Source organism: Calonectris borealis, chromosome 3, assembly GCF_964195595.1.
Source record: "Calonectris borealis chromosome 3, bCalBor7.hap1.2, whole genome shotgun sequence".
Lineage (NCBI taxonomy): Eukaryota > Metazoa > Chordata > Aves > Procellariiformes > Procellariidae > Calonectris > Calonectris borealis.
Window position 1 is genome coordinate 21,742,836 of NC_134314.1, and position 26,973 is coordinate 21,769,808.

Consider the following 26,973-nt stretch of genomic DNA (forward strand, 5'->3'; position numbering starts at 1 on the left):
ACAACACTCTCACTTCCTTGTAAGTGGAAAGACTCATGAACCTTGCACAACTATTATCAGATTTGATTTTTAAAGCTGTTTTGCATGATTTTCAGACACATAAGATTGGTAAGCAGCTGACTTACATAACTGTTCAGTGTGAGAAACTGGATGTGCATTATCCCAAATAATTTGACAGAAATTATATGCAAGGAAAACTGGGATTTCCAGCTGTACAAGAGACTCTGACTTGCGTGTTTTGATCCTCCTTTTACAAAAATCAATTCACTCAATTCCATTTAAATCAAGATTGCACAGATTGTGCATAAACTTTTCCCACTGCTCATCTCTTTTAATCAGATATTCATGGCTACTGTATCTCAGTCACATGTTCTGATAAGACATACAAAATCCTTGAGAGGAGGGCACCAACGGTTAACCATACAAATCTTTTTTTGATGTCTGTAATGGCAGCTGAAAATTTATTCCCCACATTAATCTTGATCACAAGTTCCAGAGGGCTATAAATCCAATTTTACTAGTACAGATTTCTTAAGTAAAAGATATGATGTTTAATGTTTATTCCGTCTTCAATTTTCTTTGAAAAAAAATTCTTTTAAAGTCTTTCATGTTAATATCACTGTAGAGAGGCTAATCCTAACGGATGAGACATTTTTATTCCAAATCCCTATTTTCACTCACTTCTTTTTTTCTTTCTTTTTTTTTTCTCCAAACAAGCAGCTGTCTGCACACAATCATCTCTGGAACCAGAAAGGAAAGAGGAGTAAGATGACAGCAGAAATGCACTACTAGAACCTACTGATGATGTAAAATCTATGGTTACCAGCAGTTAGGGCCTTCCAGGAAGATGCTAACAGCCTGGTATAAAAGGTAGGCTACACAATTCATTAAGACACATGGCAGGGCCATACAGCAGGGACAAAGAAAGAATTTCTTCTCTAAGTTTACTCATTGGACAAGAAAGTAATATCATGAGAGTGGAAGTTATAAAACCCAAATATCATTCTGTAATATCAGACAAGGATGAAAGCCAGATGAGTAAACACTGGTAAAATGTCATCTGCATGTCAAAATTTTGGCCATATTAAAGAAAAATGAAGTCAGATTAGAACAGATACAGAAGCTTGGTAGGAGGAAGATCAGAGGAATGGACAGTGTTTCACACAAATCTGAAAAGACTTGGCTTTCTAGCCTAGGAAAAAATGAAAAACAAGTATATTGGTCATTCCCCACAAATACACAAGAACGATCTGCTCCATGTCTGGTGACTTTTATTTCTCCTAAAACCCACTATCAGCACAAAACTAACAGGCATAAAATAGTCTAAAAATTCTAAGATTTCTAATCAAAAAATGATACAGCAGATTTCCAGAAAAAGTGTGGGAGATAAGGAGAAGCAAATCCCCACCTGCAATATGGTGTTTGATCATAAGGGTACTGCAGCTTACCTAAAGTTAAGAAAGGAATTCAACTACAGTAAGCTTGTTTGTCTTATTTATTCACTGACAGCAGTTGTATAAAATATCAGATATCCACACTGTACAACCTTAAAATGAAACTGATGTCCAAATAACAGTTAAACTAGCCAAATATATTTAGTAAATGATGGCACTTGAACATGGTAAATATGGCTTTCTTAAACATTTCAAACATGGGTTTTTCCTTACATAACATTTTGTCTTAAGCAGTATATTTCTTTGATTCAGACACCTGCTTACTGATAGTTTTAAGAATAAAAAAGAGTGCTGATTTTGTTTCTTAATACATTCCGTGGTCTTAGACACACAAGTAAAAGTTCTTATCCTTCCTTAATCAACTCTTTTTTCCAACGTAACAGTGATACCTAGGACATGGTGTTTCAATTGCCAACTGCTTTTCCAATATCAGAGACATGAAGTGAAAATTTTACATATTTTAATGGAGATGGAAGAGATGTCATTTTCTGCTGAGCATTCTTGCAATAGCACAGCCTTACATGTGGTTGTCTGATCTGCAATTACATGAAGCACTGCAGAAGTTTTCCAAATCTGCAGTATATCCAAACACGGGCAACTGAGATAGCCGAAGAGAGGATGTGAGATTTCAGTGGTGTAGCTACTTGATTTAGAAACAGGATGACCTGAAAAAAATTGATGTATGAGTTTCTCTTCAGAAGGCACTGGCATGAGTTAGTGTGCACAGAATTACGATATTCCTGTCTGTTTGAAGCTTCATTAAAAGCTGGCTGCATGGTATTTTGCATATAAGAGCTTTACCTATCAAAATTTTCTCATTGACCATCTCTTAGACTGCAGTCTTCACACAGTGGATATCCTGTTCCCGAACATGTACAGTGGCTGAAAAAGCAACTTACTGTTGATGCAATAAAAATTAAATAAAAAAAGTTTAATCAACTATTTACTTTCACAACTAACTGCTTAAGTGCTTATTAATTCAGCATTAATTGCATTTGTACTTTTAGTGGGGAACACACAGAATTCTATAACCGTGATCACATTAAGAGTCTGAAGAAAATAAATATTCTCTCCAAAGCTGTAACAACCTTTTTTGCACTGTCTCACAGTGGGAGAAAATAGACACTGAACTTTCCTACCATTCTGTTTTTTCCTTCTTGAACTTCAAGCAACTATCAGTCTGCCCCTGTGAAATCAAACAAAATACCATCTGAACTCATGAGCTAACAGTGCATATGAATGTAACAGTGCATATCTCAGTATAGCCCACACCTACTAATCGGTGTTTCAGTGAAAGATGCAAGAAAAATGCAAAACCAAAATGCATAATTTTATATGCCTCTGCCATTATGGAAACCGTACATATTCCTGGCAATGAGTCAGAAAAAAAACATCGTCTGCCCTGGCCATAATGCTGGGTTTCTTGTGCAGCTGCTCACTCTCACTGCCGCTACAGTACACAGGCTGAAGCCCAGCAAGCCCGGCACTCTGCTGCACCAACCCTGTGCTAGTAAGAAAACCATATCTAAGTGATACTGCCTTAAACACGCTGCATACATGTTGGTGGCAGGCCATTTCATGACACACAAGTTGCACTAAACAAAACAGTTCTTGGCGTCCACCCCACACATTTCTGAATTTGGGTCATTTCACAGCATCACAGTATCAAAAAATTTTGTTTTTCACAGCATTAATACAAAGTATCACTATACCAGTATTCACAATGTTTTCTCAAAGTAATGTGAATTGATGTGAATTAACAGTTATTTCAAGGTTTCAGACAGATATAAAGACTTTTCTAGAGACATCTATATCTTATATCCTTGTTGCTTCTTACTGTCTATGCGTAACAAGAAAACCAGGAGAACATAGGCTTTTCACGCGGCCATGAACAGGACCTCCCTGTGATGGTGGCAATGAACCTCTATATCTCACAGAAGCATCCTCAGACACCTAATGCAACCACAGTCTACAGGACATCTCTTAAACAACAGGTGAAAAATCTGCAGCTGTACATGGTCAAAGTGAGAGATAACAGTGAGGACAGTCCTGATAGCACATGAGGAATCCTGCAAGGAGGAAATAACTGGCCAGGGAAGTTTTCAATAAGCACTGGTAACAGAGGAATATCTGACAGTGAAATAGAAGCAGCCCACTCCGTATCACCTTAAGTCACATATAATTTTGTTGAAATTAGGATTACATGACTGAGACAGAAAGGAATAAAGTGTCATAACTGTGTCTCAAGACATTTATATAGAGAGTACATGTAGGGCTTATATAAATGTTGCTTTAACAGATGTTATCATTTTCATAAAAATTATTCTTTTCTTTGCCTTAAACCCCCCCGCAAGAGTACAGTTCCCAAATGACTATGTGAGTATCAACCATTCCTATTCCATGACATGAATAATAAAGTTAATCTATGGATATACATTTACTCAATTTAATCAAGTCAAACTCAGCTAAGTTTATTATGAAATGAAAACAGCTCCCGGGAAACACAGCTTATAAAAATGCCCTACTTCTTTCAGATAGCCTACAGCATATGCAATTACCCAGCAACACACTAGGGATAGAAAACAAACAGAAAAAGGTTAAATCTTGCTTCAGTTGCCTGACTGTATTCCTAAGAAATTGTTTTTACTTATCAACCTTTACTTTGTCTCTTTCAGTAGTTGTTACCCAATTGTGTTAGTAAAACTCACAACTATTCTGCAAATAAGTACAAAACACAAGCACTGCAACCATCCCTTAAGATACTTCTAATTTTGTGTTAACTACTATGTTGTACATATGTTAAGGAGTCTCACTCCAAAGACACTGAGTCAGCTTTAATTGTTTATGTAGGGTTTTAGTAACACGCTTTGAAGCTAGACAGCACTCTCTGATCTTTAAAAGCTTAAATGAGAGACTCAAGTGTATATCCTCAAACCTGCAGTTAATCTGAATTATGACTCAAAATGAGGGACTGAGTCACATTTCAAATGAATAAGGCATTTTAAGATGACACTGGCTAACTGATTAGTCCCCGAAATATGTCATTCTTAAAGAGAAATAAATCCTAAGAAACATTTATGCTGTAAATTTTTTTGATAACATTTTGATATAAAGACACTCAAAGGGATGCATTTCAATTCTTCTTGGAGTCAATAGACACTACAAAGTATTCAACTATTCACATGACAGAAGAACTTAATAACTTCAGCTTTGCTCTCAGAACACAGCTAAAAGAAGGCAGCATTTCAAAATTGCACCAGTGCATTTCACATCAATGTCGAAAATTCCACTATAACTGAAAAGTAAAATATAAGACTAAGTGATTTTTTTTTTCTTTACATAATGGTAGTTTGATTTTCTCCACATTATTTCCAAAAGGAAAGAGGTTCCTTCACCTCTTTCCTCTTCCACTTCCATAATTATGTCCCAGCACACACACACACACACACACACACCCACACACCTTTTTCAAATTATTAAACCAGCCACATCTAGGTTTGAAAAAAGATGAAAAGGACACTAGTACAATGATTCCTGATATTTCAGTAACATCACATAATACTCTTGCTTCAAAAGGACAACACACTTGGAACAGATGTGCTAGTCTATTTAAACGTGTGCCTGGTAGGCTCAAAGGAAGCACACACAGGTATCTGGATTTACAAAGAGACTGGTTAAGTCTGCAAACAATCTTAACACAAGAAAGGTGAGCCTAACAGTGTCCTGTCATGACTCAACTCTTGAATCTTGGGGACCCAACAATCTCTCATCAGTGCAAGAAGGAGACAAGTACGTTAGACTTTGCCAGGCAAACTGAGCATATGATACGGCTAAAAACAACAAGCGAAAACACTGAGGAACAAGGTCTATTCAAGAGGATGGGTGGATACACAGACACACACACAAGCTGATCTGAAACTGCAGAGCTGCTGGCCCCCTCTCTGAGTCGGGAACTCAAGAAAAGCCTCTCTCCTCAATCAAATGAGGAGACCATATCTTATACTGAACAACAAGAAAAAGATAAAAGCATTCATCTGATTTGAATCTTAATATAGGTAGTAGACGCTATAAAAGAAGTAAATAGTTTGAAAGAGAGGAGGATAGGGGTCTACACAAACACCTGGCTCGAAATGCTTTCTCAGTCTTTAATCACCTTTGCTGGAGGAGTACCACAGGACTTCTCTCAGATGCATTTAATATACCTGCACCTACTTAACCATATTCCTTGCTGTGTAGTCTTTTTTACATGCAACACGTGGGACAGTAATCCTAAAATCCTCAACTTAGTGTCACCACAGGGCCACCAGTTGACACTTACTTGTGCTACAGATGCCTTACACGCTCAGCACTGGCTGTAGTCTTCAGCATTTAATCATACCATGACTGCAGAGCCATGTTAATATAATGTGTACCCTTCAAAAATGAGATATAATCCCTTTATTTGTCACTTACTGCAAAAGTCCTGAGAAGTAGCTTCCAGTTTTCCTCTACTGTAGCTAGTTTCCTACTTTCTTCTTTTTATTTTAATATTAAAGCCTTATGATCCTGACAAGAGGAAGATAGAAAAAATACTTCAGTTGAGTATTCAACCAAGTTTCGTTGACCACAGCAGGTTATGAAAAACACTTGCATGCTCAGCGTAAAATAAAGTTGTATTATCAATTACAGGAAACATTATTCATACTTACACATAACTGATTTCAAAATATTAATTAACTTTAAAATGAGGACTGTATAGCTCCTCCACACAGAATAAAATAACTATTTTACTATCCAGTGAGACTTTTTTGGGACCTCTACACTGCTAGCTGACAGTCAGACACTGCAATCACATAGAATAGTTGTGGCCTCAGATTCAAGATCTCCGCACTACATCTGTTACGGTGCTAAGGAACATCTGTCAGTCCAGTGTAAATTGGATGCTCTTTGAATCACAAGACAGACTTAAAAAATAAGTCCGAAAAGAACACACAAGCATGTACGGTAGTCACTGTTCATCTCGGTGGGAGTTAGTAATACAACATTGTTACTGACATTACTAGGCTTCAGAACGAATTTCCTGCTAAAAATAGTAAGATTATACATTATAGCACTGTCCTCAGTTGCGGTGCTAACTTTGGGCTCCCATGAAAAGCCAACACTACCCTATATTTGCCCTAAGCATTCTCATCCGCTTTTCACATCTCCCAACCTATTTCATGAACTTGTGAATTTTCAATTCAAGGTGTTATTCTGTTATACAGAAACAACTTGAAATGATCAAAACAGATATGCTGTATTATTTGCAAATGTCAATGAATACCAATTTCCATTATTTAAATGAGGAAAAAAAAAAACATACAGGTTGCCTTCTCCTGGATTTTGGTCAAGCCTCCTCCAGAATACAGGAGATTTGCAATCAAAAATATTGCTTCTCAATGGAAACACAAAGAGGAAATATTCCTCATTTGACTCCTTATCTCCAACTACTGTTGTAATTTTATCAGACCCTTTACTGGACAGCACAGACACCTTAGAAAGACAATTCTGATGGTAGAGTTGACAACTATTTTATAATGTACCATTACAGATTTGAAAGAAAATCAGAACCAATTAATTTCATTTGTTCTTAATGACAGAACAAGAGGCAACACTTCAAGCTGCAGTAGGGTACATTAGCATCCCTACCAGAGGAAAAAATTACAGTCACCAGATCATTAAACAAACTGCCAAGTGAAGTTACAGACTCATTATCGTTTGAAACATGACACCTATCAGAGGAGCCAGAAATAATAAATCTCTCTTGCCAAAATGGTAATGGGTTGTCCATAAATTCCAGAAGAAACACATTCCAAAATTGAAATGGTTTGATTAGATTACAAGAATTACTTGCTATTACAATCTGCATTATTTTGTTTAGTCGGTAATAATGAACACGAGAAGTGCTATAGCAAACAGCCTCCTGAAAGATTACTCGACAGTGTATTTAATAAAGCTTTTTGTTATAAACCTTCACTACTTCTGTAACTGTTTTGAAATTCATAACTTCGGAGAATATAATGCTATTTGGGGCACAAAATAACATCACTTCCGTTGTATTTTTTGCATATATTTTCTATACATGTAAACAAAATCAATACCACTTTCTTTCCATTTATCCCGCTCTATACGTTATCGGAGGAAAAACACTAGGGAGTACAGGACTAAACACAGCCTCAGGCAACCACGGAAGCAATGGCAGCCGGCCAGCTGCCACAGCCAGCTCCTGCACAGTGGGCACTGGGTGTCGGGCAACAGCAGGAGGAAGGGGTGCTCCTGAGCGGGAGGCAAGCTGGCAGCGAGGGTGGTCCTGGCAACAGGTCACCCAGCATCAGACAAAGGTGCAAGCCAAGGCCAAGCCAGGAAACCCAAACAATAAGTCAGGAGGAAAGCTGGCGCCAGCCTGTGCCAGCATGGCTCAGGTAGGGATGGAGGGTGGCGGGCTGGGCTCAAACGGGGTTCCTGGGCCTTGGGCAGGGACGCTGCGGCCCACTGGTGCCCTCAGGGTTCAGATGCTCGAACACCACCACCAAAATGCGTTGCTTCTGGTTTTGAAGGCATAAGGGCTTTGTGAAATGCCATACTGTAACTTAGATTTTACATTCTGCTCTTTCTCTCAGCCTTAAAGTAAGTTGTATTTACAATGGCCTGCTAATTGTGAGAATTAAACTATTTCAGTACAACAGGGCTAATCTTTGTCAGCATGGCACAGCCATTACAGTACAGAGCTGAGTCGTGCTTAAAATGAGCATCTCTGCAGACTTTTGGCATGCTGGGAGGAGGTTTCCTGCATGCTTTAGTGATTTAAATAAATGACATAGAACTCTAGACAAAACAAAGTTAGAACTGTGAAAATACTAAATTTAGTGGCATGCATACATTAATTTAGAGGGAAAGAAATTAGCAAGGGCAGTAACTAGTACTACAGCAGTGACAAGCACTGCCTTTGAACAAGTTTCCATAGTTTAGGAAGGGGAATATGAGGCCTGATATTTAACCCTAAAACTCATCAATTTTATTACAGAGATCTCAGGCTGCACATTAAATGGCTTTCACAGACAAAACACCAGAATACGTGCATCAAAGCTCCAACGCCAGTCCTCTCTCGAACAGAAAAGTGATTGGCAGGCTGGCAAAGAATCGATCTCGGTCGAGCAGATCACCCACTTCAGTTTCAAGGACAGCCCAGAATAACATTTTGAAAAGACCATGAAAAGGAAATATGTCAAAAAAATTAAAAGATAAAATCTTTTGCATAGAAAACTGCTAGCTGTAAAATAACATCCAAAGTTACAAGGATTGACAATTTAGCAAGGTTCTTTCTTCTTCTTAGATATTAAAGTTAATTAAAAATGGTGAGGTCATGGAGTCATTTGTGACCTATCCTAAATGTAATATAATCTCATCTGAAAAGCATGAAATTACTCTGCCTATATCTATTACCTCAATTCTTGATAACTATTATAGTCATTCAATAATCCAATTACTATAAATTACATTGCAGAAGTAGGTCTATGCAATAGCTAAAATAGAAAAGATTTGTGACATTGTCTGTACAATATCAATGGACCAAAAGAAACTTACTAGGTAAAACAAACTGGAAAAAACAAAACTTGCTTTGACTTCCCACAATATGTATATCTGAAAGTGTTTGACTTGCTGCAGAATAGGACACTCTATGAACATATATACAGTTACCATTTTCAAATGCAAGAGTCAAAATGTATATTGAATCTAGAATGTAATGCTAAAATCAATTTTTAACCTAGTTTGGTAGGTGCTAAGTTTGACATCAGTAAATAGGCACTCTTGGATGCTTGCCAGACAAACTTCCTAGAATGCAGGAATACTCACTCGTGTAAAGCTCCATTTTCCGGTGCCCAACACAGAAGGACTTAATCTAATACTCAAGAGCATGGAGCCATTGACAGTCAAGCTTTGCATGCCAATCCCCAGCAAGGAAAAGGTTCCCCGAGGAAGGGATAGGTAACGAAGACAAACACTGGCGGTCACTGACTACCTCCACTGGTTCAAAATCTGTTTGCAGTTCAGAGCTTTTGAACACCAATAAATATTTATCTTATGTTTATAAACACAAGGAATAGTTTATTTTGGCTAGAGTCTAGCCCAAATGTATGAAAAAAATCTGGCATTTCAGTGTCAGATCAGGGATCAAAGTCAAACCCACACATGCTATGGGAGAAAAGATAATATAATCTTAAGAGTACAAGAGCGCAAAATGCTTGACTGAAAGGGTGGATGAAGGAAGGAGAGTAAATCAACAATTGTTTCATTTTCCAAACACTTTCAATCAAATTTAAAAATGCAAATTATATTAAAAAAAAACAAAACTAGCTAATGAATCAACTAACAGAGTATAAGCCCGCCTCATAAACAGTGAGTTTAGAAAAATCAGCAGCTATTATGCAAAGTTGGAGGAATGCCAAATAGTAAGAAACAACATTTGTATATATCCTCAGTTTTGCAGCTCAGGTTATGAGGATGCAACGTTCAAATGAACAGGTCACCGAGCCTGATGTAAACCTACTGTCATTGCTGTCCTCACCCATGATCTGACGGCTCACATCTACAATTAGAACCTCTAAAACCCAGTATTCCCATCCAAATCTACTCAGCACTATCTTTCTTCCTGGTACAGAAAAACATACTAAAGTTATCCTTAAAAAGTTAAGACCATCCACAATTTCCTTCTCAGCTAAGACCTACAGAGAAGTACTTTGTAGAACATTTAAAACAGTCCTGTGAAACAGGAAGAATGGGGGTTTTATTTATTTTGTTTACAGATGAATGGAATATAATGATCACACAAATAACTTTTCACTATATATTTCACTATATAGAACTAACGAGTTTTGTAAAATCCGTATCCAATAAAAGAAAACTTCCAAACACGCTAGGCATTAATTATCATCATTTGCAACAGAAAAAAAATTATTTCTTTTCCTCTTTGAAATTACAAGTAATTTCAGGCAAAAATCTGGATTGCACATTTTTTGAAAAAATAACTTTTCAGAATTTGTTGGGTGTTGTTTACCAAAAAAAAAAAAAAAGAAAAGTTGAGTTTCCAAGTTCTATTCAGCTGGTTTATGATTTGAGTACTTCTATTATAATGAAAATCCTGAACAGCACAACACATTATATCATATATATATATATATATATCTTCTCAGCTACTGTCGTGGTTTAACCCCAGCCAGCAACTAAGCCCCACACAGCCGCTCACTCACTCCCCTCTGGTGGGATGGGGGAGAGAATCAGAAGAGTAAAAGACAGAAAACTCGTGGGTTAAGATAAAGACAGTTTAATAGGTAAAGCAAAAGCCACGCGCACAAGCAAAGCAAAACAAGGAATTCATTCACTGCTTCCCATCGGCAGGCAGGTGTTCAGCCATCTCCAGGAAAGCAGGGCTCCATCACGCGTAACGGTTACTTGGGAAGACAAACGCCATCACTCCAAACGTCCGCCCCTTCCTTCTTCTTCCCCCAGCTTTATATGCTGAACATGACATCATATGGTATGGAATACCCCATTGGTCAGTTGGGCTAGCTGTCCCGGCTATGCTCCCTCACAACTTCTTGTGCACCTGGCAGAGCATGGGAAGCTGAAAAGTCCTTGACTATGTAAACGCTACTTAGCAACAATTAAACCATCAGTGTGTTATCAACATTATTCTCATACTAAATCCAAAACACAGCGCTATACCAGCTAATAGGAAGAAAATTTACTCTATCCCAGCCAAAACCAGGACAGCAACTATTTTAAAAGATCTGACACTAAGTAATTAAAAACTGTAACAGCAAAGCTGGGTTTGAATTTGAAATGTAGTTTTGTCTGTCCCCAATAATACATCTTTAATAAATTTTGCCTACTTTAAATTGCTAATATGAAAATAAAAATTAATTACTGAATGCTGGCATTTTCAAGGTTTTAATAAATGAATTGCTGCAGAAGAGCATCACACATTTCACATTATAGAAAAAAGAAATTAAAACATTAGCTTTCAAAAGTCTCCTAGAAAATACTTTCTCCATCCCATTGATATATATCCATAAAGTTAAATCTTTATATTAGAAAATAAAATATTCCTAGTTGTTGTGTAGTAACACAGTGTCCATCTGTTGTGGTATTTCTGGACTAATGGCCATTTTATTGTGTGTCTTTCCCATGTTTTGACCGGGGATTAGATCTCCTTCTGTCCTAATTCATTTTATTTCCAGCATCTTCGGGAGCAAGAGCCTTAATGTAACATGACAGTTTTTTTTTTTCACTGACAAAAATCAAACATTATTACACTAATTAGTATATTACCTGAAAAGAAAGTACTGGATACAAATTCTGTAATTCCATCCAGGTTATCTTACTTATATTTCACTTCCTGGAAGCACCACAGAGATTCATCCAATCACAGTATGACTGAGGGTGGAAGGGACCCTCTGGAGGTTCTCTAGTGCAGCCTCCTGCTCGAAGCAAGGTCAGCTATGACAGGTAGAGTTTGACCCATAACCACTATCCCCAGAGTCCAGCCATTCAGTTTGTTTCTCACTCAAATGGTTGTTCACCCATCCAGACCATAATGTACCTGCGTCCTTGATACAAGAATATTGTGGAAGACAGTTTCAAAAGTCTTACTAAAGTACAGGTGAAAAACATCTGCTGTTCTCCCCTTGTACGTAAATCCCATCATTTTATCATAGAAGGCAATCAGGTTGGTCAGGCATGATCTACCCTTGCTAAGTCCACACTGACCGTTCACAATCACCTTCTTCTCCTTCATGCGCCCATGAAATCTTCACACATTCCAAGGGGGCTCACTCCATGATGTTGCAAAGGCTCGAAGTGAGGCTGCCATATTTCCCCATATCACCCTTTAGGCCTGTTTTTAAGATGGGTGCAACATCTGCCTTTCTCTACTCATCCGGAAGCTCCCCTGATGTTTATGATCTTTCAAAGATGATAGAGAGTGGCCTTGCAAGGACACCAGCCAGTGCTCTCAGCACCTTTGGATGCAGCCCACTGGGTCCCATGGAGTTCTTGCAAGAAAACTCTGCCTTGACCCTCACCCACTACTGGTAGTCCTCCTCCTTAGACTATTCTAAAAAGCAGAGGCCTGGAACATCTGATAGCTGAAGACTGAGGCAAAGAAGGCATCAAGTAGAATCATAGAATCATTTGGGTTGGAAAAGACACTTAAGATCATCGAGTCCAACCATAAACCTAACACTTCGAAATCTACCACTACACCATGTCCCTAAGCGCCATGTCTACACGTCTTTTAAATACCTCCAGGGATGGTGACTCAACCACTTCCCTGAGAAGCCTGTTCCAATGCTTGATAACCCTTTTGGTGAAGAAATAGTTCCTAACATCCAATCTAAACCTCCCCTGGTGCAACTTGAGGCTGTTTCCTCTCATCCAAAGCTTTGTGTCCACTTTCACCTGCCCCATTCAGCACCAGTTCCACCATTTCCCTTGTTCAGCCTTTCATTACTAATATAGTGATAGAAGCTCTTCTTGTGCCCTCAGTGTCCCTTGCAAGTCTTAACTCCAGCTGAGCTTTGACTGTCCTGACACCATTCCCACACAACCATGCAATGTTCATCATGATCAATTCAGTTGTGAACCTGTTAATAATACCCAGAATATGGTGATTATCCACAGAATAGTGTTCACTTTGCAATCATATAAAGGGATTCTGCTATCAAAAAGGCTGTAAATCCGGATGCTAAACAATACAGTCAAGCACACCAAACCATTTTAACAGAAAGAAACAACTACAAAAATATTGGAACCTTTTTTTTTTCCATAAAAGAAATTGGAGGATTAGGGAAAATCACAAGCTGAACATAATTCAATCATCTATTTCATGCTCTAGGATGTGTAATTATGAGTCCTTCGTGAGATAGGTCTAGAGCAATCCTGCTCGATTCAGCATATTGACCAGGCCACAGTTGGAGTCCCATAAACAATTTTTAAAGACAGATATGGGCCAACTGAAAAAAGTTGATAGCAAAGAAAATGCATGATTCAAAGAGTCAGAGGATTGATACTGCTTATACTACAGAAGATACAGTCTTCAGATACACAGAAAGCTGCTGCAAAGAACACTATCCTACTGCAAAGACCAAACAAAGTAACAGCAGACTTCAACTGCAGCCAAAAGGAGTAAAGCCAAAGGAGTGAAGAAATGCAGATTAATCAACTCAATCTGATCATGATCAGCTTGGGTCTCCCGGTGCCCAGGAGCAGCAATAGTGGGCTGCTCCACCAGGGAAGGTAAGCAGGGAGCTCAGGGTGGTTGTGAGGCAGGCAGGGGCAGTGTCCTTACCCACCAGGAGTGCAGTTCCACAGTACATGAGCAAGAAAAGTAGAGCAAAGCGCCGGCCAAAGTACAATATCAAACCTGACAGAATAGTGAGGAATGTTTGTAAACAAACACAGGTAATGCATGAACAAGAGACGTATATTCTCCTTAAACTTGATCAAATCAGAAAAGTTCATTCTCCTAACATTTGGTTGATCCATAATGAGAAAACTTTGTGTCGTATACTCACTTCTCTTCACTACCACTATAATCAAACTGTTGGCAGACTAACAGTCAAGATACTAGCAAGACCTGGCAACTTGCAACAGGAACTGAGAATAACCAGGAATTAAGTTATTAGGGCACTGTGAAATGTAGTCACATTTATATATTGCTTTTTGTAGGCAGAAAAAGCCCTACGTTACTGCTAGGTTATGGGTGTTATCTCTTGTTCAATGATGCTTTAAACCAGAATTGAAGTGCCTGAAATATTCTTTTCAAAAGATTTTTTTTAACTCTAATCTGCCCCCAATCTTTAGTTTATTTCCTAACTTCTCGTGATGAATTAATAGGAAGAATAATTTCCCTTAGCAAAAAGCAGGGTATTTTGCATGCCTCAAAAATTACCCGTGTCTACTGCCAGGAATATTCTTCACTAATCTGCTCTGCTTCACGATGAGTATTCTGCAGTCCATGAAGAAGAGCAAAACAAGCAAGCAGAAGTTCTTTTCTCTACAGTTCCTCAATTTGTGTAACTAAGGGAATTTGCAAATTGAGGGAATGTTTTCCATCTTGCTTCTCATAGCACATCTGAGAATAATACTCCAAATCATACACTCTCAAATGTAAGAAAATTGAGAAGGAGTAGTAAGAAGGAGGAAAAGAAAGAGCTGTCAACATTTATTCTTTCAGCCTGATCTACAGTGCTATGCATTACACTAGAGCCTAAATATTCTAAGGAAAGTGGGGGTTTAGCGGGGGAAGGCAACGAAGAGACAGGTACTCTCCTCATTTGTACACTACTAGAGAGAGAGAGCGCACAGATAATAAGAAGGCTGCATCTTTTAATCACATTTGGAATATAGACGAATTTATGCCAGACTGACTAGTAATGCATTACAAGAGTAGATCTGCAGAGCAAAACTGCTTTTGTCAAGGATGCAACACTCCTACCATGGGCATTTTGGGGAGGTTTTTTTTCTGGACTGAACCCTCATTAGTGGCTGCAATTCATCAGGTGCATCTATGAAACACCTTTCAGTTTAGTTCCATTTGAAAGACATTCAGCTTGGATGCTTCTGTATCATCATTTTAGTTCACACTAGAAGTAGATTTTTGAAGCAAATCTCCCCGTCATTCCCACTTCTCATGCTGTGGTCTCCATTGTAGCGTGATCTCAGAGCACATGAGCTGGAGGTATGCTCCAGGGGCAAACCTAGAGAGCCCAACCACTAATGGGCATTCAGTCCACAGGATCAGGCTAGAGCTAATCTGAAATAAAACCCCAGACATTCACAGAGCGTGCATGTTCAGTCCCTCTGTTTTACTCCACAAATCCACTCGTATTTAGATGCACTACTTCCCAGCATAGGATGTACCTTTGATGCACTCCAAACCACTTTACAACATAGACTACACGATAATAAATACGGATGATAATGAGATTCACCTGAAAACCAAGTCCCTATTCCAAAGTAAAATATTAATGCACATGTCCTAGGTTGAAATAAAGATTCTCTGGAATAGAATATTTTCCATCACCATTTTATACGTTGTTCTGCAAGCCACGGAGTACATAAATATTTGTTTGTTTTGAAAAAAACAAGTCCTTTACTCAGCTCACTGGTGGTAAATTGCCCTGAATAAAAGAGTCAGCAAGTCTCAAACACTTGTGAGCACATCAGGTTAGTATCACTGACAAACAGAATGGCTACAGTGAAGAGGACAAGTCTAAGCGGTAGCATTTATGCTAGCAAATAAAGCAGCTGAGGGCCTGGAGCTGGCACAGCTCGTATCAGTGAATCTATGCACTTTTGCCCTCCCTGAAGACATGAACCACAATCGTGCTACCCACAGGAACGGTCTGAAGTCACAGTCTGGATTTTGTTTGGAAGACTGCTAATTAGCCTAGGACAAAATTATGCTAAGGAAAATGCTAACAGTTTAACAGCATGATCAAATGCATTTTAGTACTTGGAGCTATGCCATGTCCTTCTTAGTGTAGTTGGTAGCCAGTAATTCCCACCTACAGAAGGTAAAAGATACCAAAACCTATCTTCAGAAGGGTATGATCTGAACGGAGTATTATTCTGCTTCTACAGCAGTTACTTGACCATATCCAACCACACCCAGACCTTGAGGTATGGCTGTACCTCTAAATCATAGGTTACCCTGTACCAGCAGTGGAGAGAGTGGAAGACTTTTAAGTCTTGAAAAACTAAGACAAGTCGTTACGTTCCAGTTAACTGAAACAGTCATAAAAAGTATCTGTAGAGCTCATTAGTAAAAGCACCTTAATTTCACAGAAGAACATGAAATTAGTTCCACAAGATATTTGATCTGTAAATACCAACCAAGCTGATGACAGACTATTTAGATTGCAATTTACAATTAGCGTATCTAAATTTTTATTCTGTGCAATAATGTTCAAGATGACAATTTTCCATTATATTTAAGAAATAAAATACTTTTTAGTATTTCTTGCAGATTATATATAAAGAACACAGACTATTTCTTGAACTGTTAAGTCACATCCAATTAAATCTAAGATAGAGAATTAGCTCTCAGTGAGCAGAAGCCCTCCTAATGAAACATCAACACCACAAATAAAAGCAGAGCTCATAGTCAGATAAGTCAGTTACAGAGAAACACTATCCTTAGCCCTAAATAACGTTCCCTCCTCTTTCATTTTGGAGAATGTTTTGATTACTTAATTTAAACGGAAAAGATCCCTTCTCCTAGGACAAGAATTTTTCAATTTATATTGATAATACTCTCTTGACCGGCGTCTGTTTGCCAAAGTTTCACAGAAATACTTGAAAAATAATGATGCTCTACAAAACAATCTATTTTTTACCATTCATAAATTCCATCCGAAAGGAATTTATAGAACTGCATGATTTTCATCTCACACCTCAGTGCCATAAGCCATGGCAATAGGTTGGTGGGTTTATTTTACTTTTCTTTATCTTACTCCTGCTAGATATGCTGGGCTAAGTGATAACTTTTGTAAGGCAGCATAGTCTAGAGCTAATTTTCAAAATATAAAAATATTTTTATAGTTCTCCGAGAGCAGACAGCCCTAACACTAATTGCTTAAAAAATATAGATGAAGCACTCTTCACACTTTTTTTGTGGCAGTTGGCAATGAATCACATATTGGACTAATAGAGGGGAAATTTTATAAATTTTAAAGATGAAGTCTTCGTGTTATGCTATAAATTGATGAGGCGAGATGTTTTTGTGGAACAGTATTAGACTGACCCTGGTCAGATTAAAATGACACTAGAATTACGAGAATTAGAGTCAACTCCAGCAGGTTTACTACATTTAATCATATTTAGCTATGAAAACTACAGCCAATAGACATTAAGTTAACCTTACTGACATTCATGAAAGTCAGTCAAACTGCTGAAAGCTGAAAAGAAGAAACAGAGATAGCAGAGACCAGTATGGACTTTTCCTACTACACACAGACACAAGTTACCCAGAAAAAACAACCCAGTGCTCCCTGAGGTCTAGGTAACACCTGTCTGCCTACTCACTCCTTTCACATCTATTCCCTTTAATAACTACCCTATAATGTTTCTGTTCTTTTTAAAAAAAAAAAAAATTTCTCCTGTCTTCATTTTTGTTTACTTCTTGTCAACTGGTGTGATAAACTGTGCAACGGAGCATGAGTACATGTTCAGCTAATGAGAAAGCCTGAAAATCTTTTTTTTTTTTTTAGGGGTAAAGCAAGGATTATAAAGAAGTAGAAACGAGTGCAGTACAGAAGTAGAGGGGTACATAAGCACAATAGCACATAAGCACAATTAGTCACACAATAAACTAAAAAATGAAGAGGTGACCAAATTGAGTCAGGTTGTTAATTGTGGTTGGTTTGGGTTTCTTCCTGACTTGGAGTCAGTAAAAGATTACCCATTCTTTCCTCTTTCCTGACATGTGAAAGAAATATTCTTGAGGGTATTAAGTCCCTCAAGATAATTAAGCATTAAGTATTAAGATGGTTCCAACTGCTACAAGTTTGCCCTTGGTAAGAATTACAAATCTAATTTTTGTTTTCTTACTCTAAAGGTTCAATTAGAGGTAGTAAAAGTTAGGAGAAAGAAGCATTCTTCCAAGCTACAATTTATATTGTCTGACTGTCATAAGCAACAGAAAGCTCTTTGGGGTTGTGTATGCAAATCAGATCTAAACAATTTCAGTTCATTAATTCTCACCAGTAGGTTGCTGTGGTAGCATTTTGACAATTCAGGCTTCAGACTTGCTTCCTGGACCATCTACCTTTAGGAATACCCACATATTCCTAAGCTAGATATGCTTAAAGCACACTGCTTTCTTGTTGGATTCAGTATGTTTTCTGAAAAGATCACGTTGCTTTTGAAAGTCCTTTGAGATCAACACATCCTGCTACATCTCCAACCTTGATTGCTTAAACTGAGTTGTGACGGTGCCATGCTTTTGTTAATGTCCCATTTAACAAAAATACCACTGCTGTTAAAACTTCTGGAAGTCTAATTTCAATAAGGAAATTAATTTTTTGAAAATGGAAAGTACATTGGATAGATTTAAGCCTCATCTTCTGAAACACTGTAAGTAAAAAGGGTGATACATACCGAATTTCACTTGATTGGGAGCAAAGCTGTATAACTGTAAACAGTAAATAAATTGGCCCATATCCAATTTCTGCCATCCTTCCCTTGGAGATGACACTATGTAACAAATTAGTAATCCAACCTTAAACTGGTGTCAGTTGGTAATTTTGGCTACGTAGATTTCAGTAATTTTCTAATGTAAAATGAGTGTGAAGTTTGTCTTAAGTATACCAAGGAAACTGGAGGTTTGTGTGGAGTTAGATACAGTGGGTTGAAGTATATCTATTACCTATAGGTTATGTGAAGACTGAGAAGGTCTTCATTTAGTGTTTGATAACCTCGGAGGATTTATAATTTCTATAGACAGGAAGAATAAAAATTTCTTGCCTTATGAATTGTAAATGGTACTAACCATAATCTATTCTGTGATTATCACTTGGAAGAAGTATCATGTAACTAGCCCATGTATAATAAAGTTCTTGTCAGAAAATAGTGTCTTTTTTTCCCCTCTATTTTTCACATATTACGAGTACAGACACATAAAGGTATGCACACTTGTTCTAGTAGAATCAAAGATTCCTTTAATGATCACAAAATCCTGAATAACAGACTTGGAGATTTTAGTACAGTAAAGTTATTCTTCAAAGCACACTAAAAAGTCTAATCCTTTTATGTAACGTCATTTTTCTCTTATTATTTAAAAAGACTATTCTGTTTAGCACATCCAGCATATGCACCATATGACGCACCAGATGCCTTAGCAATTAATTCATCTTTTAAATGAAAAGTACAATAAATAGTTGCATAAAACAGTGTGTTGATGCAACTGATAACTACACTGACAATTCAAAACTGGAAAAGGAAAAGATTTTATAAAAAGCAATAGCTACATCACAAAACAAGACTGTCAGACTGAACTGGCAACATATGCTTACTTATGCTTCAACTGTATTCTGAAAATGAGCACACAGCACAGATTACCGTATATCCTTATATTGCCATTCCATGAGGGCTTGTGATGGGTGGCAGGAGAACATCTAAATGCTACATTTACAAAAATGCTGCATTAGACAGCAGGATATGTTGAAAAAAATAGAGGAAAAGACACATCATATAAAATTAGATTGTAATGCCTGCTTGAAGAGAGTAGAATATTTTATTAGTGTAGAAGAAACTTTTATTTTATTAACACAACACCACCTATGAGTAATGCCTTAAGCCTTTCTAAAAACATGACTTAATACTGTTAGACAGGATTCGTATGGAAAGATATGTGCCTATGAATTTCCTTGCAGTATCTACATCTCAGCTGCAGCCAGTGAAACAAATGAAAAATCTCTTTGCCTGTTGATTGAACAGCCTTTGCTGGAGAGGAAGATGGCAACACATGCTTGTGACGAACAGTTTTCAAATATGCATGTGGCCTCGTGATATCCAATATGAGATCAATTCTTCTGACACTTTCCTCCAATAATAATAGTTTTACATACACCTAGAGGAAGAAGACAGCTTCTATAGGGGAAACAAAATAAATATTCATTACTGTCTCCCATATCATTTAGCACTGTTTTGAATGTGTATGCTTGTTCTTCTGTATTTTTCATGTTACATATTAGCTATTATATAAGCTACATAATATAATATATCCATATTCATGGTGATGCTAAACTATTCCTTAGTTACACAAGCAGCAAAAGCAAGTATGTTTGTGCTCATAAGTTAAATGAATGAGTATTCTCCAAAGAAGTCCACGTCCATTACTGGATGGCACAGGATACTGCATGATTTACTGAAGAAAAAAAAAACAAAAAAAAAAAACAAAAAAAAAAACAAAAAATCTAATTGAGATACAAAAAAACCCTTTAAAACTGAAAAACATTCTCCACATAATGTTTGGGGAAGTTCCATCATGTATTCAGAAAATGTAAAGTACTGAAAGACAATTTACTCAATCCAAATATACAATCAAAACCTTAACTAAAACCTCTTTCTCCACCGCCTATAAAAAAAGCTACTCTGGATGCAGTTTGCACAGCAGATCGCATTACACAGAACTTGCCTTTTCAGGGGAAAAGTTCCTCCTCAGTTTTTATTCATCTGGTGACTTAGAAGTCTAATATAAACTGTGCAAAGGTAAAAATCCCAAAACAATAGTCATAAAACAATCATGCAAGTTTGGCATGGTGGAGGGAAGCATTATAAGGTTAATGGTTTTACGGTATCATACAGTACGAGCATGTACTATGCCTCTTTAAATACAGTACAAAACAACTGAGGTTTTGCATTGATTTTCCTGCCCAGAACTTCTCTAAATACTAGAAATGCATTTTGTCCCTACTACAATCTGAACTTCACAAGGAGATGATAAATGAGATAATATTGTTTAGATTGTGCTAAAGGGTTCCAGCTCTTCAAGGCTATATCCTTTAGAGAGTTTTTAAATCTCATTACAGAAATCTGCCTGCTGATATACATAAATAAAGAGTGGCAGAAGAGTTCCAGCATGACAGCTCTCACTGGAGTCACACTGTTCTTCAGATAGAAAGTTCAGACAAGCAGGTACAGAGGAGTTCAAAATGGTAGAATCAGCCTGCCTTTTCCAAAGAAAACAGACAAAAAAAGATTTAGATCATATCTGGATTAAATGAGTGTTACTGACAAAGGGTGTCTGGAGTGAAGCACAATCTTGGGCCTCTGTTGGCTTTAACTGTCAGCTTCGTCAGTAATATGAAGGACGAGCAAATCCACTAAATTGTTCCAAGTACTTTACTTTAACATGCAGTTTTTATAGACTCTTAACTTCAGATGAAAGTCAGCATCAGCCTTTCCCTGCTCTCGGTGGGGGGGGGGGGGAAGTACATGAAACAGCATGCAAAAAAGCAAGTACAATAATCTGCTAAATTCCCCTCAAGTTACGCATTCATTCTTAACTAATGGTGGAAAAGAAGAGGCACTTTTACTAGCCATCTGCTTTTTAAAAACTCTCATTGCTTAGGATTTCTCTCTGAGATATCGGCAGAGAGGGGAGGAGAGTAATATTGAAAAGGACCAGGGATCCTTCTGTCCTGGTGGACAGAAGGCTGTACAGAGTCCCCAGTGCACGCTGCCAGCCATAAAGGCTAACAGCATCAGAAACAACAGAGACGCGATCCATGTAATCATTTCCCTCTACTTGGCGCTCATTAGACTGCATCCAGTTTTGGGCCCCGCTTTAGAAGAAACACACTGACAAACGGGAGCGAGTCCGATTGATGCCCACCAAAATGGTCAGGGGGCTGGAGCACTTCCCCTGTGAGGAGAGGCTGAGTAAGCTGGGCTTGCTTCAACCTAAAGAAGTGGCTTTGAGGGGGAGCTAAAAGCAGCCCCCCGCTTCACCGTGAAAACAACCCAGCAGGGAGCAGGTTGCCCAGAGAGGTTGTGCAGTCTCCATCCTTGGAGGTTTTAAAGATGCAATGGGAAAAGACCTGAGCAACTCAGTCTGAATTCAACACGGTCACTGCTTTCAGGGGAAGGTTAGGCTCACTGACCTCCCTTTCAACCTGAATGAATCTGATTTGTGTTTGCTGACTCTATTATCGTGATGCCACTGACAAGCAATATTAGGTGTCAGTGTTGCAGGAACACGGTCATGCCCTGTTCCTTCTGCTGAGCTCTGCTACCATTTCTATTCTCAGCAGTCTCTGCACTCCCAATTGAAAGTGATTCTTTTTATATTCATCTCATAAAATGTTTAAAACATCAGAAAAAAATTGCTTACAGTATGAAACACAGATCTGAGGTGTAAAAAGAATGCCAACGCTGTTCTTTTTCTGAGCTCGGACATTGTTTTTCAGAGCAGCAGGTGGGCACAAGTCTTATTTCCATTAAGACGTTAAAGCCATAAGCTTGAATATGTTTTTTATCAGTTTTATAACTGTTTTCATGGAGATATGTCCAGGTAGAAGCAAGATTCAGATTTCGTTTGTGACGATAAAGAAGCCAAGCAGAGAAACATGAAACATTTGAATACTCTGATATTTAGTAAGTGCTTGGTAAATTTCTTCCATAGGCTCTTGAAACTATTAATTTCACAGATTTTTAGGGGAAAAAACATCTTCCCAAATTAGTGGGAAGTCAACTAAAATTTACACTGGAAAGTAATTATTAGGCTTCACACAACGGAATACATGGACACCCCCTCCCTATCATGAAGCTCCACCATCTGTTTTCTTGTGTTTTCCATCCCCAAATCAGGAGACATATTCTGTTCACTTCATGACAAAAGTTTCTGAAATCATCTTTTGCCCAGCAAGGAATTTTAATAGAAAATGAGTGTGTGGGAGGAAAAGCTTCAATTAATAAATATATCCTATTGATTTGTATTGTGGCGTAGACAGATCTTGGAAACAATCTTGAAATCCATGCCACTTCAGTGCCGATATAACTTTTAATAAAAAATATAGGAAAGTTGAAGCTTCTTTCAGTCACATGCAGTATGACTGAATGCAATCCAAGCCTGCCAAAATACTGGCATGGAATATTAATAGTGATCATCTATTTTAGGAAAATGGCAAGATTAAATGTTGACCCTGAAAAGATAGATAGGGAAAAGGTAAGACACCGACGTTTGTGGTAACATGACACCTAGTGTTCACTTTCAGGGAGCTTCTGTATTGGTGGGTGTCAAACTCTGAAAAAACATCAATGCCCCAGGACTTGCTTCCCAAAAAAAAAAAAAAAAAAAGGTAAATCTTTATATTAACAGCGCTATGCAAGTATCTAAATTACGCAGACATAGTGGGAAAAAAAGAGGCAAGGAACAGAAATGCATGAGCTGCATTTCCTCCTCTTTCTGAGTTCACAATTTGCGTAATTCCAGAAAAGACTACTATCCAAAAAAGTTCCATGTCGTCTTTTTCCTTTGGGTTTCTGATGGGAAAAAAAAAGTCTACTGGTAGCTTTTTTGTGGTTTTGTATGTAAGTTATTAGAAAACTGGGTCTACTACATATAACATGCACAACAGAAGTTTAAGAGAATAGTCCCTATTCTAGGAAAAAAAAAACCAACACTAGTGACAAGGTTTATGTATACACAGCAATGAGCTATACACTTTTATTTCTTCATTTAAAATCCTGGCATATCAACAGTACGTGTGACTGTAAGGCCATCATTCCCTTTCATGCTTCTAGCAACACAATGAAAACCACAGTATCTAATGCATACTAGATCAATGAGACCATAAAATCCACGTAAAATCATGGCACATGGGTAACAATTTCTAAGGGATTTGACCTCTTGAGTATTTCTAAGGGCAAAGAAGGGGAAGAATTATATGAGAAATCAGAACAAAAAGTTCACTACAGATACAGGAAACATACGCTGCTTTCTGAAATTCGCTCAATAAGAATATGTGTCTGATCCCGAATGAAACATATATCAGAAATTCCACTAAGAAGAGACTGGCAAAACATTAGAGACAAGGTCTGACTGAAACTTCAGTTCTATAGAACAGAACATAAACAACTGCACTTCAAGAAGGTTATAGATATATTGCGAGAAACATTCTTAAAAGAGCTTGTTAGTGTTAAAAATACAAGCATACAAAATACCTTAGTATTGTATTTCAAATCTAGCATGTTGTCTTTAATTTAAAAGTATGCTGAGTTACTTTCCGAGGAGTAGTATTTAATTGTCATCCTTCTGAAGAAAAAAAAATACATGTACCCTTAAGTATTAAGACTGCCTAGCTACCACAATCCCAAACAATGAATTGGACTTAGCATGCAATATTTAGTAGTTAAATGATAACTGGTATTATTATATCTTATTTCTGAGAAAAATGTGCACAAACACAGTCAATATACTGATACTAAAATATACATTTTTCTTTTAGTAAGGTAAACAGACCTAGATTCCAAAACTGTTAAATAACTCAGGAAGATCCAAGTCAAACACTTATCACACTGTTAATTATAAAACAAGTCCTTATTTTTTAAGATGATGTGAGCATACTTCTCTGCAGAGGTTGAGTACGTGGCATCTCTGGGTAGCCAGGCAGTTATGAACTCACCTAAATAAATATCTGCCATAAGATGTCCTTGTTGAACTTAAAGTCTATATGGCTTTTTTTTTAAGACTATATATACATGCCTTCTTTCAATCATACACCTCTATTTAAAATACTCTGGAAAATGAGGCTAAGTTGTTCTGTGTTTATTGGAAACAGACAGCTTGCCAAAGCTTTAGATTCATGGCACTATTTCCCATTTAGGGTCCAGGTAAACTATATAGCCACAAGACTTTAGTTCCTACTGCTCTTGTCCAAACGGTCAGTTCACCATTCATTCAGTGTCTGGTTCGGCCCCAGGCAGAAGTCCCATGAGCATGAGCAGGAACAGCATGTCCTATTGGCCTTAAACGCATGCATTTAACACAACCACAAGAATACCAGTCACAAATTTCACCTAATGATAGTGATTATTCCTCACCTTTAATGCTGAAATATTCTGAACTGCCATACAACCTACTCAGCTGTTAACATTTTAGGTAATTGCTGCACAGATTATTTTTGCAGTTCAGGAACGGGTCTTACAAATTAAGAGCTGTGGAACAGCTTTAAAACACAGAGGATTCTACAGCAGGTTTAATTTAATTACTTCCTTTTGAATTACAGAAATTCTAAAACCCCAAAGGTTGAAGGTTTGTATCTCTTCACACACATTCGAAAGAGAGATGCAAACATACAGTGCATACAGTGCAAAAGCCAGCTAGGACAAGACAACAGTTTGTTTCCACAGATTTCCAAGCAGTTCTTGTACATGCTTATGATGTCAGGTATCCTCTACCTTTTGCTCCTACACTTGCATCTTCCAAATATTTACTCTCAGTCTTAACGATTACGGAGGCTCAAAGCAGTTATGAATTCACTGCAAGGGGAAACACGTCTTTAAGTCATCCTTCATGCAGCTGAAGGGAGACTCCTTCTAAATAACACTGGATGAAATATGAGGAAGACAACACAGTTTTCCTTTAAAAAATGCAAGGCTGTGGTCACATAAATAGCTCGAAGGACAGGACAGGAAAAAAAAATTAAAGGGCTGTTTATTTTAGCACTGCTAAACTATTTTGTATAAATGCAATGAATAACTTTTTAGATGGTGACTGAAAAACACTGCGATTACACTTCAACAGAACAACTTTACATGCCAAAAAGAGCGGCACATTAAACCACACAATCAATAGATTTTAAAAGGTATGCAGGGCATACCTACTGTATTTTATATAAATCAGGGACAACCGAGAACCGCCATCAGAGGGCATCATTCATAAGTGATTTTCCACATACGCTGCCGTGAAGTAGCAAGTTATTTTCCAACTCCCTCACGGGCTTCTCTTAAAAGTGCGTGAGGTGCTAAATACGTCGAGGTAGCTATTTTTTTTTTTTTTGTCAGGACAGGCTTGCAGCTGGGTTACAAACCGAGCGATTCAACGCTGTCCCCGAGAAACTCAACACTCACGCTGCAACCCGTCACGACGGGTTGAAAATCGCGATCACAGCAGGTACAACCCCCACAGCGCGGGGGACAAAGCCCACCCGGACCGCGCTCGGACCGCCGGTGCCCGCCCGGCTCCTCACCCCTGCGGCCGGTGTCGGGCTGAGGGAGCGAAGCGCGGGAAGGCGGGCGGCCCGCCTCAGGGAGCCGCGCTGAGCCTCGGCGGCTGCCGCCTCGTCCCTTCGAGAGCCCCTCGGCGTCGTGCGGGGCTGGCAGGCCGGGCCGCCGTGGCGGGCTGAGGGGGGGAGAGCGGCGGGACGGCCGGCGTCCCGCCGCTCTCCCCCCCTCAGCCCGCCACGGCGGCCCGGCCTGCAGCGCCCCGCTTCCCGCTCCCCTCACAGAGGCGCCTCCCTCCCGCCCTCCGGGCAGCGGCGCCGGCGGGACCCTCCCCACCCCCCGCCCCGCCGCGGGAGTTGGTACCGGGACGGGCTGAGGGGAAAGCGGGTACTTGCCCAGGTGGGAACGAGGAGGCTGCCGGGGCGCTCGAGCGGTGCTGGAGGAGGCTGTTTCCCCGCCACGCTCATCTCCTCCCATGCAGCTGGCGTAGTCCTCTCAGACGGGCGGCTCGGCGGGACGCGGCGCCTCAGGCACCGACTCCCAAACGCCCGCCCCTACCGGCAGCGCCGGCGTCCCGGTTCCGTGGGGCAGGCTCGCACCGCACCGCTCCGCGCTCTGCCCCGCTGCCCGTGCTGGGCGGCAGCACCGGCAGGGCGAGCGGGGACTGGGACGTGGCGGGGCTCGCCGGAGGCTCGGAGCCAGAAGGGGAGAGGAAGGCAGCAGAGTCGCGCTGGCTATTTAACTTCGCTCTTCTCCGGGGGGAAGGCGCCGC

The 26,973-nt window shown here is 39.0% G+C and overlaps 1 protein-coding gene across 1 annotated transcript in view; it reads right to left on the minus strand.

Moving 5' to 3' along the window:
• SNTG2 (syntrophin gamma 2) overlaps window positions 1-26,668 on the minus strand; it is a 326,817-nt gene extending 300,149 nt beyond the window's left edge. Inside the window, exon 1 of the mRNA XM_075145143.1 lies at window positions 26,597-26,668. Within this exon, the coding sequence (XP_075001244.1) occupies window positions 26,597-26,668 (72 nt within the window). The remainder of the gene's footprint in view (window positions 1-26,596) is intronic.
• Between the last annotated feature and the right edge of the window lie 305 nt (window positions 26,669-26,973).